The sequence below is a fragment of the Emericellopsis cladophorae genome, assembly GCF_022114955.1.
Source record: "Emericellopsis cladophorae strain MUM 19.33 chromosome Unknown NODE_86_length_66810_cov_114_917642, whole genome shotgun sequence".
Lineage (NCBI taxonomy): Eukaryota > Fungi > Ascomycota > Sordariomycetes > Hypocreales > Bionectriaceae > Emericellopsis > Emericellopsis cladophorae.
The window spans coordinates 50,591-66,810 of NW_026251011.1; the positions used below are offsets into that span (position 1 = coordinate 50,591).

General features: G+C 52.7%; 3 protein-coding genes across 3 annotated transcripts; all 3 read left to right on the forward strand.

The window, feature by feature from the left end:
- Positions 1–1,580: 1,580 nt before the first annotated feature.
- On the forward strand, positions 1,581–2,289 carry J7T54_007414 (calcineurin-like phosphoesterase; the record flags this gene model as incomplete). Its single annotated transcript, XM_051510222.1, has 4 exons — positions 1,581–1,712; positions 1,761–1,821; positions 1,873–2,180; positions 2,242–2,289. The coding sequence occupies 4 exons, from the start codon at positions 1,581–1,583 to the stop codon at positions 2,287–2,289; spliced, it is 549 nt and encodes a 182-aa protein (XP_051358873.1).
- Positions 2,290–7,319: 5,030 nt separating this feature from the next.
- Positions 7,320–8,942, forward strand: J7T54_007415 (DnaJ subfamily B member-like protein; the record flags this gene model as incomplete). Its single annotated transcript, XM_051510224.1, has 1 exon — positions 7,320–8,942. The coding sequence occupies one exon, from the start codon at positions 7,320–7,322 to the stop codon at positions 8,940–8,942; it is 1,623 nt and encodes a 540-aa protein (XP_051358874.1).
- A 4,819-nt stretch (positions 8,943–13,761) lies between these two features.
- J7T54_007416 (uncharacterized protein) lies at positions 13,762–14,418 on the forward strand (the record flags this gene model as incomplete). The annotated part of the gene is made up of 3 exons (XM_051510225.1): positions 13,762–13,830; positions 13,918–14,006; positions 14,139–14,418. 3 exons carry the CDS (start codon positions 13,762–13,764, stop codon positions 14,416–14,418), a joined length of 438 nt encoding a protein of 145 aa, XP_051358875.1.
- Between the last annotated feature and the right edge of the window lie 1,802 nt (positions 14,419–16,220).

A 16,220-nucleotide genomic window follows, 5' to 3' on the forward strand; every position in this document is an offset into this window, starting at 1 on the left:
CTCACCATGATCGGACTCCGGACGAAGACTTGCAATTGGTCGCAGAACACCAGCCTTCCCTTCGTAGATGCGATCAATTTTGACGTTTCTTGCTCGCAAAACATGCCCGGTTACCACCAATGATCAAGCTAACCGTGTCAAGCATACACCACAACGTGGCTTTACCGCACTCGGAAAAATTGCTATATACCACAACGAAGCCGCGCATGTGTCATCCACGACTACTCATCTTCAGGAGACAGCGGAGCGAACAACTCCTGGTTATACACAGCGAGACTTTGGGTCACTCACTCCTCACCAGCGTGGCACAAAAGATTCTCCACATGTCACAACCATAATCAGTCAGTATATATCTGTCTCGCTGCCGATCGAACACCGCAGCAACCATAGAGCATGGTGCTTGCTGTCTTCTTCAAGGCAATCGTTGAATGCCAAATCATCGCCGCGAAGCAAATCAGACTGGAGAACGCCAAAGTCCATTTGCTGAAATTTCTGGTGAGTCTTCGGAATCTCTTTCTGTGAAAGGCTTATACTAATCCTCCTAGATTCGGAAAGTCGCCCATGCACATGCACACAAAACTGCCGACAAGCGTTGATTCCAAAGAGACAAATGTTCCAGTTGCCGCGGTGTTACTCGATTCAGGTTGATAGATTCATCACTAAGGAGGCAGAATATGCGTATCTGACTCTTGGGGCAGCCGTCGATGTAAAACATTCGTGGGAGTGTTTCCGAAGATATCGAGGTCTGCCTCACGGCCTTTGTCACGCAGCCATCAATCCTTTGCTCAGAGCTTTCGGGAACCCCAACGGTTGAGATTTCTGACACTTACACCAGCCGGGACACTGAATCCAAGGTGAATTGCGTTCGCGTTCAGAGCTCTTGACTTCTTGCAAGGTAAACTTGTTTGGCGATTCGCTGAAGCAGAGATGTATGAAACAGTGACAGGCCTTTAGCCCTAGAAAGCCCTTTACCAATCATCTAAATTTCCGACTCGATCATAGTCATCATGAGTGCATTTTCTTATAATCACTCCAGGTTCCTGTTCCAACATCACTCGCATATGAACGCGCGTGTGATATTAGTGTAGCTAGGTTCAGAGGGCCAGACTCATGAGTGGCCTCGCCTAAACGCACTCAGAATATCAAGCAGACCCTTTGATTTTCGGAAGACATTATATTTCTACATGTATCATTTACATGCTATGGGAAACAGAAGTAGTTGGCATTGTCGCCATTCGAACGTGAGTGATATGCCTACCCGGTGTACTCGTCGCATTTTTCCATCAAACTGGCCAACGTGACCGCGACTTGGCTGTTAACACTCCTAAGTCCTGACTTCCCTCAGTGTTGACGGATTGTACTCGCGATTTCGCCCTTTTCTCAGTCCTCCTCAAAATTACTAGACCAAAGTCTCATTTCTATTGTTCTCACCTGACGCGGACAATCTTCTTCACGATTCAGAATCCACCATCCCTGGTTCCCCTTCGAACACACCAAGAATCGACACGGCGCATACGGCACACCAGCCGATCAAGCACTATGTGTTACGGTAAAGTGTGAGATAATCGGAGGACCCATCCATGGCATCGCCAGTTCTACGTCGGACGCGCTTTGTCTGCGTGTCCGACACGCACAATACAACGCCGAAGTTACCCCCCGGTGACGTCCTAGTCCACGCCGGTGATCTCACCAACCAAGGGAGCTACTCCGAGGTCAGAGAGTGTGGCGCCTTTGTATAGAATTGACAGCTGATGGTTCAGTTGTCACGAGCGGTGCAGTGGCTTGAGAAGGCGCCGTTCGAGGTCAAGATTGTGATTGCTGGTACGGCGTTGGGCATCCTGCCAACTGAAACCCTTTCTAACATTAACATAGGGAACCATGACATTACGCTAGACAAGAACTTTCTCGCGGAACATGGCGCCCAGTTCCACAACCAGAACCCTCAATCTTACGAGGACTGCCTCTCCCTGCTCGCAGACTCCCCAACCATAACATACCTGGATCACTCTTCCACAACCGTTCGTCTGCGGACAGGGGCAAAAACAACATTCTCCATGTTCGGATCACCTTATTCGCCTAAACATGGTCTTTGGGCATTTGGTTACGACACGCTGGTATCGCCCACGGCGAATAACGACCTCCCAAGGCTCTGGGACGACATTCCGCTCGACACTGACATCGTCGTCACGCATACACCACCACGGACGCACTGTGACATCGCACCAGAGAGGGGATCAACAGGCTGTGAGGCTCTACGCCAAGCTCTCTGGAGAATCCGTCCACTTCTAGCGATCTGTGGCCACGTCCATTCCTCTCGTGGCGCGAGGCGAGTCTCATGGGATCTCACGGCCAACCAAGCCCCGTATCACGAGAGAGGCGTTGATGATTGGCAAGACCCGAGTCCAGAGGGGAGTCACAAGCTTTCTCTTGTTGATTTGTCCTCCCGCACTGCCAATCCTCTGTGCAATTATGGGAGTCATTGCGGCGCAGACGCCCACCGATGTCGAATGGGGCGTCAAGAGACATGCATCGTCAATGCCGCCATCATGAAGACAAGCTACCCACACAAAGGGGGCAAGAAGATGAACAAGCCAATCGTCGTGGATGTTGACCTGCCTGTCTGGGAGGCATTATGATAATGGTATGAACATCCATTCCACGATGACATGGCTCATCGCGATTGGGCTGGGAAGTGTTGCTACCCGACTTGTGCCATGTTGGCTTTACATCGGCACGACGCTGAAAATGGTTACGTGCATTGCTTTCAATGACAGTTGTCATTGATTTGGTCTTGGTGATCATCTATGCAATGAAGGCATTGTTGGCCTTCAATGGTTTGGTCTAATGGGTGAGTGTTGTGGGCACGTTGGCGATTGTTAGCCATAGCAGTCGATGAAGGCAGATCATAAAGATGGTCCGAACCCCTTGGCGTTCTCATCATCGTTATCGTTTCTCGCATGGAAACTTGTGCATAATGTCTGCCACTTGCGTGAGATTGAGCATGACACGAGACCTTCGTTGAGGCTTCAGCTGTCTAGGCCCGCTTGGGCGTCACCGCAACATTGCAAAATGAAATTATCACGAGTTACCTGCCTACCAGCCCACAGTGGAGGATAGTCAGTCGATTGAGCGACTGTTTATGCGTGCGTCACTATCGGTCGCCACTAAAGACGCCACATCTCGGTTACAAGAAGGATCCGTGAAGTGAGTGATGTGTGTTTGGGAAATACGCAGTTCGAGTCGCGCCGCGCGGCGACGTTGGTTGGCTGATAGGCTACCCTATACCCCGCCGTTGTCCACTGTCCGCCACCAGATATATGGCACAGGGAACTAGTTTAGTGAGGTATTCAAGTAGTCCAGTGCTGATCGAACACCTTACAGTATTAAATACATTGAAGACCTGGTTACGAGGCTGGGTAGCATGACTGACCTGTATGGTGCAGGTCGTGTGATTATGAATGCGAAGCCATTGCAGCTGTCAAAAGACAGCCGCCCACAACAGATGACCTTGACTGCAAGTGCAATCGCTGATGATGAATTGATAGCGTCCGCTTGTTTCGCACAATGCTATTAGAACAAGTTTCCGCCTTTGATCATGAACCTGTTCCCCGATCATAGTTGAACTTGAACCGCCGTCCCAACCTGTTTGAAGCCCGCAGTGAAGTCATCGGTCATCACCCACTTGTGCGACAGCCTACCACGTGCAATTCCTCCCACCCTCAGGAGGGACCTCCGTTCCGACGCAAGCGCCTGAGGCTCTTGTGATCATTTACCATCACATCTCTAAGACTCCTAGTCACCTTTCCCCACGCTTCGAGCCAGCATCCAGAAGCCGATCACCATTCCAGCCAAATGTTCCTAGCGCGTCGCCCCATGGCTGGGGTGCCCTGGCCTCGTTCCCCTCAAAATGGATAAATCCTCCCGCTCGACACATCCCCGTACGCAGGACATCCCAGCCTTAACGTGAACACTAATAAATAGCATTAGAAATAGCTCACGAGAGGTCCACTCCCTGACCGCCAGGACAGAGTATCGAAGAGAACGGGACAGAAGTGGTACCAAGCAAATTCCCCTCCTAGCTTGCTGTAGAGCGCCCGCTGTCTGACCAGTCACGGCGTCGTGGCTCGGCTGGCGGAGTGTTTCACTGGCCGCAGCTGTCACTAGCGATTAATTCGTTCGCGTCGCCGAATCGAAAGAAGGCTTCGAAGTTCTGGTGCACTTTATCCCTCCCACCCTCGTGGATAGTGCACGGTCCAATAGAGCGCGCCGCCCCGTCCGTCCCATTGCTGGCGTACCGCCTTAATCAATGTCTTTGTCTTAGAAGATGGATGGAGGTTCAGCACAGCATCTGAGCCCTGCTCTTGCTTACCTGTCAGATGGCTGTGAATCGGTTGGTTGTGTAGACGCGAGCACCACAACCACCCCTCCATCGTGTACAATAGGACGCAAAATGGCGGGGCGAGCTACCATGGCATGATAGGCAATGCAGCTGTTGCGGCCAGACGGAGATGGTGTCCTGCACCTGGCCAGAAAAGCTGCAGGTCCTCAGGACAGGACCTACAGGGACGGCCATGTTGCACTCGGCGATAGGTACGTACGAGCATCCGTAGTCAGTCGACAGAGCATTGCCAAGCCAAGCCAAACCAATACAAGCCAACAGAAAGCATCGACTGACCACTGGTGCGGCCTGCACCGGCTACGATCCCACTGGTGGCCAAGTCATGCACTCGCAGCGATTCCACCAGACCAGTGATCTTGCAGGAGGACATGAAGAGCCCGCGAGACTCGTGGATGGTTGTCAGACGTAGAGTGCTGGACGCCTCACGTGTGTAGCTGAAGTGTACGGATAGCTGAACAAACCATTGTTTCCAGTCGACGACGAGTATAGCGCAGGCTGAGCCGCGGTGATCAGCTGGGATAGAACTAATTTATGCAGGTGTACGGGGATTGTGAGCGGATAATAACTCGACGGCCAGATGCAGTGTGATGAGGCCATTCGGCAACCACGATTTGATGGGGGCAGACCAATCTGAGACCCATTGGCAGGCAGATGACGGGGTCAGCGTGTGGGCAATGAGCACAAGCTGAAGCGAGGCACAATGGCTTGTGGCACTGGCGACCACTCGAATTGATATGATGCGAAACAATGTGTACTTTGAGTCAATTAATTAGGAATGGTTTGGTGTGAGACAACCAGCAGCAATACCAGTGGGTGGTGAGTTAGCACTTGCCTTAGGTAGATCTACAGAGTACGATTACCCCAGGAAACAACAGCCTCGCGGATGGATTGAAAGCAGGAGCGCCAGGTGTAAGTGAAAGAGCTGCAACAGTGCTCAATGGAAGCAGAGACTCACTTTGTCTACCATTGTCCCTCAGAACGAATAGTCAGCTCGTATACTGGGTCTAGAAAAACCCAGCCTCCATCATCAACGAACAACAAGTCGTAATCATCATCGTGGCATTGCCTGGCAGCCTGCGCTGTCGCAGATACCCTCCGCTCGCTGGACCAGTCTCATTCTCAAACAGTTTCGATCTCCAGTCGCCTCCATCGTCGCCTCTCCACAAAGGCCATCACCTGAGCAGAGACCCTGCCTCCAGTAGGAATTGGCCCTTTGCACATTGAAGCCTCTCGTTGGCCTTGCTCGGGGCCTCGCGCTGCCTCACCGCTTGTCCTGCTGAGCGCTGCTGCGCGAGCTACTGCGATTCCCTGCACTGCAAGACCGTCGCCTGGACGATCGCGAGAGGCCTTTTATTGACATGGAATTGGTATCGATCCAGGCGTTTATTATCGAAACAGTCTTGCCATTCCAATTCCTGTGTCGAAGTCAATCAATGTGCAAGAAGAACATTTTCGAGACCAACGACCACGTGCCCACCTGACGGCTACCGACGTGCAGCTATCGCTCGCCACCCGCTATAATCGCCAGGCACACATATTTCCCACCGCGAAGCTTTCCAAGCTCCCGCCTGGAAGCATCCGCAATCCGCCACCAGGAACTAGGCCAACCCCAACCAGTGTCAAACACTAATTAGCGACAGTCCGCCACCGGATGTGGGCGCAGCATTGACAGCTGCCCATTGTCTATCAGATTCTTGTCGAAAATCGCATCTTTCCTTTTTTTGCCTCCTCTCGACGAGCCTTCGCCTTCGATAAGCGCACCCGCCTGATTTGGAGTCACTCGCTCGCTATTGGTGTTCGGCGAGTACCTCATCCACCGCGCCACCGGCAAGCAAAAGCCTCGTACCTCCTGGACGCCTGCGCCACGCGGAGGTACTTTACAATTCCCTCAGCTTCTGTGCAGCTGCCCCGACGCGCCTGATCCATTCACCTGCAGTGCCCTGCGGTGCTCTGTTGTCCAGCGTCAGGCCATCTGAGGGCCGACAGGCACCTGGAACTGGAAGATCGGTTCTTGGCCTCGGACTGGAGCCTTGAGTGGGAGGGGAAGCAGGTATCCCAGGGACATCAATCCTCTCGACGTCACCGGAATCCAGTTTGTACACGTAGACGGACAGAGCGAGTTCACGCGCAGCGTTCCAGAAGTCCGCGTCGTGATCCGTCACCATCCGACCTTCACGATTCACGACTAAGCATTGCTTCACCCACGACTGGAGTCTCATTCAGCAACATCTGTCAGCACTGTCATAGCAGCGACTGGACTACAAATCAGCGACTGCAGCGGCGAGCATAAAGGACGGCCGTCTCGACCTCTAAAAAGCGCCAAGCCCGCATCCACTGGGACCACCCCAAAAGTCACCTATTGCTGCAACCCAGCACGCCCACGACTCGTCACGGCGACCCATCCCTGCAGTGGCACCACCACCCTCAAAAGTCACCCACCCGACCCGTTCAACCACCTCTCTCGCCCCCCTCTTTTTCTGGCGTCTGATCAGGGGACAGCCCGCCAGCCAGCCAGCAACAGTCATCAGCACCTCTGACCTCATTAGCAGTCGGATTCCTCAAAAGGAACTCGGCCTTTTTCACGTCGCCTGCACAAGCCAACTACCGCCGTCCATACCTGAGCAGCTGGCTGTTTGTGGTACACCTTTCTTCACGACGACGACAACGACAACAATAACAACACCTCCCCCGACAACAAGGACCTGTCCAGCATATTCGTCCCTTTAATTACGGTCAACGGATTCTAACTGCTGCTGGACTTGAATTTCTTGTGCAATTCATTCCAGGAACAGCAACAAGGCAGATAGACCCAGTCTAGTTCTCGACCGAGCCCAAACGCCAGACCGCGTCGCATCAGAGGACCAGAACGCCCGTCCCCTTCCAAGGACAGCAGGACTTTTTCCGTCATCCAAAGACAACCATGACCACCCAAATGGACCCCTACAAGGTCCTTGGCGTTTCCCAGGACGCTCAAATACAGGAAATCCGACAAGCCCACCGCAAGCTCATCCTCAAATGCCACCCCGACAAGGTGCAAGATCCACAGCAGAAGGCGATCAAGCAGGACGAGTTCCAGAGGGTACAGGAGGCCTACGAGATTCTCAGCGACGAAGTGCAGCGTGAGAAGTACGACGATCAAATAAAGCTGGCCGAGCTTCGACGCCAATACCAGAACAAGCCCAACACCTCGGCGCCCCGCTCGTCAAAGTACCCCGACATCGAGATTCGGACAGCTGAGCCTCGCTCCAAGTCGTACCGCGAAGGACCTCCCCCGCCTCCCCAAGGCGTCAAGGTGGCTTATGCGTATTCTCGCTCCCACGACGACATGCGCGGCCCTCGCTACTATGAGCCTGACGTGCGCATGCCCCGCCGCGGCGAGAGCTACCATGAGCCGAAGCCATCAAAACGCGAGGCGGAAAAGGAGCGCGAGAAGAAGGACGAGAAGGAACGCCGAAAGCGCAAGGAGGCCAAGGAGCGCGAGAAGCGAGAGCGCGACGAGGAAGACGCTCGGCGTGCGGCGAAGAAGGAGGAGAAGCGGCAGCGAGAGCGCAAGGAAACCAAAGAGAAGAAGCTGAGCAAGGAAGAGAAGCGCCGCGACCGTGAGCCGCAGCACCCCTACATTGAGGATGATCTCTACGACGAGCCGCAGCCCATCCCAAGGAAATCCAGCCGGAAGCATGAGGACCCCCGCGAGCGATCATCTGGCCGAGACGAGTTCAAGCTGCGTCGTGCAGCAACAGACACTGCTACCAAGGTCGACGCCGCGCGAGCGTACATTAACAGCTCTCGTGATGTTCCTGGTGTCGAGCGATCGCAGAGCTACCACGGCCCGAAGCCACCGGCAGCGCCCACCCCGCCCCCTACAGCTGGTGGCGTTCCCATCTTCCCGGTGCCTGAGGACGAGGCGATCCATCGATCATCGGCACGGCCTCGTCGTGGTTCGGCTGACGCGCCGTACGTCGCACGGGAACGTCCGATGCACCGGTCGTCCCAGGATCCCATCCGCGAGGACCCCAATCTCGCCCACGACTCGCCCGCCGCTCGGAATGCCGCACGGTACGCGGAGCACCCCATGGGCAGCTCGCCACCCCGGGCGGGCGTCAGCCGCACGCACACGATGCCCATCCCCGTGCGCCCGGGGCCCCTGCCCAGGAGAGCCGAGACGTTTGCGGAGGACCGCTCGGCAAACCGCGGCCGCGGTCGCTCCAAGATGCACGCCCAGTATGATCTGGACGAGTCCGAGGAAGAGTACTACGAGGAGCCTCGCCACTCGGGCAAGCACCGCAGCTCGAGGAAGACGCGCTCCCCGGAGCATCCCACTGCGGTCCACTACAAGGTCACAAACAACAAGACCACGCTGCAGAACCAGCAGTACTACGGTCGGGATGTTCCCGAGCGCAGCCGCTATTATGACGGCGGGTACTCGTACGAGCCTGCCCGGAGTCACTATCCTGCCTACAAGGAATCCAAGCCGATCCGGGCCGACGACGTCCAGTTCAGCACCTACCACACACGCGGCCCGTACGGTACCGCTCAGGCCTAGGGTTCCTCAGCCCGTCCGCCGCGTGAAGGGTACATGCCGTGCCCACCAGCATGGGCTTGAATCCCCTCTTACTTCTTCACTGTTCTGCGCTATGAGAACAATCATGTCTTTATGAACCAGCAGTGCGCCACTGCTTTGCTTGTGCTTTTGTATTTTCCAGTTTAAGCATCATACACGGGTCTCGCATCTGGCGGCAGGTTTCCCACGAGCCCTGCCGTGTAGATGTGTTTCACTCGCATTGTATGGGAGAACGTGGCGTCCGGGAAGCGAAGCATTGGGAACTCGCGCGACGAGGTCTTCCCCATTTGGCGGAAATTGATCGCAGAGGAGACATTTCCTACGGCGTTTATTTGGAGTTGGATTTTGTATTTTTGGATGGACTGATATACCATGACTACCACACTCGTTTCACAGAGTGGCGGATAGAGGGAGGCATTTTGCGCATCAGACAACTTTCCCTCTCAAATGAGTAGATGACAATATACCTACTTGTACAGCAAGGATGGCTGCCGTGAATTTGCTGTATCTTTTAGAAGTTTGCAGCGTGAGGTGTGATATGGACAGCTCGAGTCTAATTGGCTGTACTGACACTGCGACGCAGATTTATTGGAGAGAGTGAAGTCGTCATCGTAACACTATGTGGCGACGTCTCCCGGCGCGTCCGTGTTGCAGCCCGCCTCGGCGTCTCCAGCAGTACAAGCGATAGCGACGAAGATCCGGTGAAGCCGCCGCATCCCACCGCATCGGCGCGGAAGGGACATGATTGTGTAAAGCATCGTTCACCCCCATACATGGATGGGATCAGATACAAATAGATAAATACACCAGGCAGATTCACGCGCTGCTTCCACCAGCCATGGGTTCATGAAATGCCATTATGTATCATGGCATTCGCCAGTGAACGTATTCCGCCTATGTCTTCCACGCATCTCCCCATGGATGCATAATAATGGTCTCTGCCCAACCTGCTGCGCGGAAATCATGCTCATAATAGATAGCATAATGGCATTTGGCAGTATTCCCAGTACTCAGGATACCAGCCGATTAGAAGACCCAACTTATTATAGGTACCGATGAAAGGAGGCGACTTAGGCTATTGAAGGCAACGCAAGGTGGACACAACTTGGCGAAGCTGATTGACTGCACACACGCCTTATCTTGTTCTTGAAAATCTCTCCAGGCCTCGCGCAACGTGACGCCAGGAATATGGCTCATATATAAAAAGTAAAGGTTGACATATTTTCTCCAGCCAAAGACTTACGGCACTGGAACCTCGTTATGCGGAAACGCTTGTTTATTGGCTCGCATGGTTATTGCCTCGGCAAAATTTGACGATGTAGGGTTGTCCAACTTTGATAGCAAGGTTCTGCTCTTTGAATATTAAAACATCTTCACCAATCTTCGGACTACCTTTGAACAATGGCATCAGGCGTAGGCGAGAGTGATCTCAAGGCTTCCTTCTTCTGGAAGAAAGAGGTATCGCGGAAGTCCACCTTGCTCAATCATGGGTCTGGAAGAGATGCAGAGTTGATAATAGGTGAGGTCGCCATGCTGTGCTTTTTTCCACGATGGACATGATTCAAGTGGTAGACCAAACAACGAAGAGCAAGCTAGAGTGGGCACAACGGAACTGATGCAGGTCTTTTACTCGTTCGGAGCCGTGCAAGGAAGGGAGGCAAGGGCAAAAGGTGCACGAGGGAATTGTGTTGGGTCACCAGCGTTCCCGGAGTTGAGATCTTCCGATCCGGGGGCCTGCCACGTGAGTGGTTGTCCCAGTCGATGGAAGCGTTTCTGGGCACACGTGCTCGCGGGAGCGTGCGCCAGCAGGCCCGTCAAGTCGCCGAGAACTCGACCGTGGTACACATGTTCGACACCCATCACATGTATTTAGGACTCGTCTCTTGTTCTCGCGCGATATGCCAGCCGCCATCATGGCAATCTGTTTGGTGACAGCGGCCGAGCGTATCTCCCGCAATCCTCGCAAGACATAGGGTATTTCGATTCGCGAGAGCATAGTTAACTAACAGTTGTTCCCCTGCATTCGGGAATGTGGCTCCATTCTCCCCGACTAACCGCATTTGGTCCCGGCCGGCGACCCGACTGGTTCATACTCTACAGACTATCCCTGGTCGACTTTTGACAAACATGGGTGCTTTACATGACCCAATAAGTGCATCGAGTCATGTTCGCAGCTTCAGAGAAGGGATTGACAGCTGGGACTTGGAAACATCTAACCCGAAGGCTGAGACGTCCGGTACCATGGGCGGCATCCACACGTACGTCCAGGACGCCAGAGTCGACAGTGGACACAGGCGCCAGCTCCCGAGGCACGATTGCCAGCGTGACGGACATGCTCTACAGTCTGCAGGCCTCAATCGACATACTGAACCATTGTGGTACGGATGAGCGTGGAACGTGGATCAGCGTCGCCCTCGGTCATTGTCGTCTCTCCATCAATGACCTCTCCCTAAGCGGCCGCCAGCCTCTGGCGAGTAACAATGGGCTGACCCACCGGGCCACGCCGTCGTCAATGGCGAAATGTACAACACTGAAAGGCTGGGGGAGAAATGCATTACAGGAACACGGCTGCCGTTTTGTAATCGAAAGAAGTTTTCCGAATCGTACCAATAGTCTTGGATTAGACAACGATCGGCCTCATCGATAGTCTCATCGACTACATGTACTAGTTGAGTGTCATCCTCTTACCCTACCACTTCAAATCTGGCAACCCATCAATCATGTTACTCTCTAAGTCTTCTTGAGATTTACGAAGCTGGCCCTTGCGATGCCTGTGGCAGACCAGTCCAATCTCCAACCTCTCCGCGTCGACCTTTCCGACAATGACTCACGCATGCTCAACATCGTCAACTCCACCATACTACCAGAAGAGACCGTCTGTCCTGGGCTTGGATTCCCTTGGAAGATTGAATGGAACACGCCCAAATCCCTCAAAGAGCAGTGGGTGTACGAGCTTGACTGGGAAAAGGAGCAGCGCGACATGAATAGGCGAGTGACTTCTCATCAACCACGGATGGCTGGGATCATCATTTCTCAAGTTCGGCCCCGTCATCGTCACTCACAAAGCGCACAACAGTGGCCGGAGAAGGAAAAATCCGGGCGGGGGCAAGTGGCCTTTGACGTCGTTGTGTCCTCAGTGCTCACTCCCAGGCTTCGCCTTTTTTTCACAGGCCCCCGAGGGATGGACGCTCATTGACACGACGCGAATCTACAGCACCCTAGTGACACAGGTCTTGGGATATCCCGAGTATGTCGTCCATGGCACAGCCCACGGTCCTGCGTCGGCGGAGAAGTACATTGACTGTAATCACCAGCACGCTATCCGGTTCCAACAGAAACCAGCCACTGATGGACAAAGTTCCCAGGGTCGGTACCCAATGCAGGCATTCCATCTTCCGTTGTGCCTTTATGTTCTAATGAAATCTTGCGTTGCGTGTCTCTTTACTCTCTAAAGCGGACATTCTAAGTACAACGTGGACTTCTGGCCGCGCGAGGTGGCCAGCACTGTTGGAAACTTGGTTGAATACAAAAGTCAATGTGCCGATCCGTCGTTTCTCCCATGCGCTAACATGGTTTATGTGGTGCAGCCCGCCAAGACGGTAGCAAATTTCCTGCCTTGGATAATCACCAAGTGTTGACCCACGACCTGCAGAGGATCGCGCTATACTGGTATCCAAGCTAGGAGCTTATTGTCGCCCCAAAGCTACCAGAGATTGAACATAAAAAGGCCGGAAACATTTAACAGCGCTTCTGGATTTAGTACTCACTTAGGTGGAGCTCTTATAAACTTTGGATATCTAATTGTCTCACCTCCCCGGCCCCCCTCCCCTTTTCCCCCTTTCTTGGGGCCCCAGCCACAAAAATCATATGTTGGTAGGCCTGGGATTTTAATAGCTTCGTAAATAATCCATAAAATATGGACCATTATCCGGGAACGTAATATGGAATTATCAACATTGTGCTTGCTTCAAGAAAGGAATTACAACATCTGACGAACAATAACTACGTTTTCACAACCGGGAGGCGAAGGCATAACCTTCTAGATACTACCAGCCTCCTTCCTATAAGAAATGACAGCCATATAGCCTCGATGGTTTCCCGATTCTGATTTTTATAATTTTTTTTTTTGAATTACCATGATCGTCATATTGTGGTCATATCTTGCAGGGTTATCGACTCGCGGCTATCGTGACAGAACATCTCCCGGTCAAGGTTGTTCGGAACCTACACTTCCGATTGCCTTGAATCATGTAGGAATACGACTGTTCTTTGATGGCTGGTGGAGCGGCCATGGTAGACGCTCCAACATTGATCAATAATGCTACACAATCCATGTCTCGGCGAATCCTTCGGGGTTGGCCCACGTCACGATTCATCTATCCTCGCCGGTTCCCGATCGATTCATGGCATTGACAGTCTAGTAAATTGCGGGATCGAAGATTGTTGATGCGGAGATGCCGCAACTTACAGATCTCGGCTGACATCAGCATACAGACTTATGCGACAGCCTCAATGTACGATATCACTTGGGCATGTTGAGCCGTCAGTCTGAGCATCAGAGGACGTGATTAGACTCCTGAATGACATCTCGATGGCATCAAATCCATGCATTCGACTCGAGTCGGACAAACAGGTGCATTATCAGTCATGGGGGAGCACAGCCGACCGAATCCAGGACTCGAGTATAAAAGGAGTCAACGATCCCGTCTTGGATGTCCACTCTGATCGAAACAGACAACTCTACCGCCTTTGACCATTTGCCTCACCTGGATCTCTACACACAATTCACAGCGCCAACGAAATGCCTTCTATTCGATCTTTCCTCGCTGCAACCTTTGCACTAGGTCTACTTGACCAAGCCGTGTCTCGGGTGAGTTGCACTACAATCTCAACATGGGATATCCAGGATGATCCTGTCCGCATTTGACTCAGTCAAACTGACTGAGAATCGCCATAGACCATCAAGCCCTCATCTGACCTTGCCTCGGGTGGCCTCGCCTCGGGTGGCCTGGACCCCGCTAAAGACATTGCCGCTCGGGACCCTGCGTACGCGAGCGACTTTACCATTTCAATCACAGACGCGTCTTTGAACGCGCCTTGTGGCTTAGGAATTTGTTGCTCCCCCGTTTGCAATGTCAGACTGAATGGTCCCGATGACGCGAGCTGTCTGAACAACAGCTATCAGAACTGGGATCAGGAGTGTATTGACAACTTTAACAACTACAACCCCGACGACAGACGCGACATCAACGGGTGCGAAAGTTGGACTATGCGGTGGGAAGGCGGTGCCACTGGTGATGGTATCTTTATCACGGCCGAGGAGAAGGCCACGGGCAGCTATATCCGGTTCTACGTGGATGACTGCGTGTCTCCCGACTTCGTCCCCGATCCCTACCAGTGCGTTTCGCCGGGAGGCCGGTGCAACGACAGGCCCTCGGGTACTTACATTGCGGGATGAGGGTCGGCTTGCTTGTCTGGACATTTGGGAACATACGCTTTAGGTAGATCGTTTCCGCTAAGGATGAGAGTGGCTCAAGTTTCAACAACTCGGGCGGGACCACTCGATGTTACAGAATAGCTTTAGAGTGGCAATGGCTATTTCGCAATCGTTACTCTCTTCCTCGCAAAAGTTGGATCTGTTGGAAATAATGCCTGTATTCGAAAACTCTGTCGGCCTAGACGTCTGAATTGCCGCGTGCTTATACTTGTACTTGCCTTTTTTGGCATCTGTCTGGATTATTCGTACGGATGCCTACATTTACTGTGGCTTCATGGACAACTTTCACGTTGACAGGGTTTTCTATTTTGTTTTTCTACTGTGCAGTATCATCCCAAGGATAATGCAGTTTGAATATCCCCGCGTCAACATCGAGATGTGAAGGGCGGTGCGCAATGAACATTTGTCTCAGGCAGTCGGAGATCGACATTCATCATCACGCTATTCTCCCATATCAAAACGTCTTCGTCTCGAATCCATCTAAGTTTTCAGACAGTGACATCTAAGCTACGTCCCTACGGAAATCTACGGTTCAGAAATAGTTCACAAATCTAGTTGCTCTAAGTCGATGATCTTCGCTTCAAGTTTGTCCAGGGCACATGAACACTGGTTGTCACTGCGAAACGGGGTTTCTTATATCAACGCTGGCATGCCAGCCTTGTCATGCAACACCCGGTGACATGGTGTCACACACGTCCCTATTCAGCCTGCAGATCAGGGACTAAAACACATGTAGATGTTGACTGCGGACTGAGGTATGGATGCCCCGCTGAAGATGCTGATCCGTTCTTTGCCTTTTTGCATAGTCGAACAAGCTGGTCCGCCCCTCCCCAAGGTACATTTATTTTTTAAGGCACTCTTTCTGACGCCCGAATATCTTGGTATTTTAAGAGCCCAAAATTGCGCAAGCGCACTCAGATTCCATTCTCAGCACCAAGATGAAGCTTCTCGAGGAGGAGGTCCACGATGTGAGTTCGAGCCATTTCTCGCTGCATCGTCTCGATCAGGCGGAGTGCTTGTCGCGGGCAACACCATTAAAGAATAAGAGAGGCTTCGATGGTGAGGTACGACTGTTACGGTACCTCGAACAGATCGCTTCCCTGGGGAGAAGCTGGCGATCCTCCCAACGAGAACCAGATTTCTTGAAACAAACCGTGATTTTCTGCAACATAATGGCTGATTGAGTATGGTTTGTGCATGATAATGATGCAGCTGGCGTCATGTCTCTCGTCATCGGTTCCGGTTGGGAGGCATATTCCACGTTACCTGGGAATCTCAAAGCTCCTCTTCTTGAAGCCGATATCCTCCTTCTACTCTGCATCCGAGGTCTCAGATTCGAGGGTGATTCCGAGACAGCCGAGCGGCAGGGGAAGAAGAGTCTCGCCATCAGGGTCGGCTTGCGTGTTCCACAAGGATTAGAACTGTCCAATTGTTATAATTACATCGCCATAACATGTGATTCAATCGGCCGTCACGTTGAGGCTATGGAATGGTTGCAGAAGTCACGCACGATCCTAGAAGGAACACATGAAGAATTACACACTCGGCTACTCTGTCAAAACAACCTCAACTTTTCGCGCAATCTTTTCTCCGTCCAAGACTATGAAGAGCCAGAGAGACTACTAAACCAAACTTGTTCTCAGGCTATTAGCTTCGAAAGCTGGTAGTCACTAACTGTTGTTTGTCAGCAGGCAGGTTTGCCTTGATTAGTCAGCCACACATTCGGCCCACAGCTGCCCTCAAAGGCAGCATCTTCGCGCTAT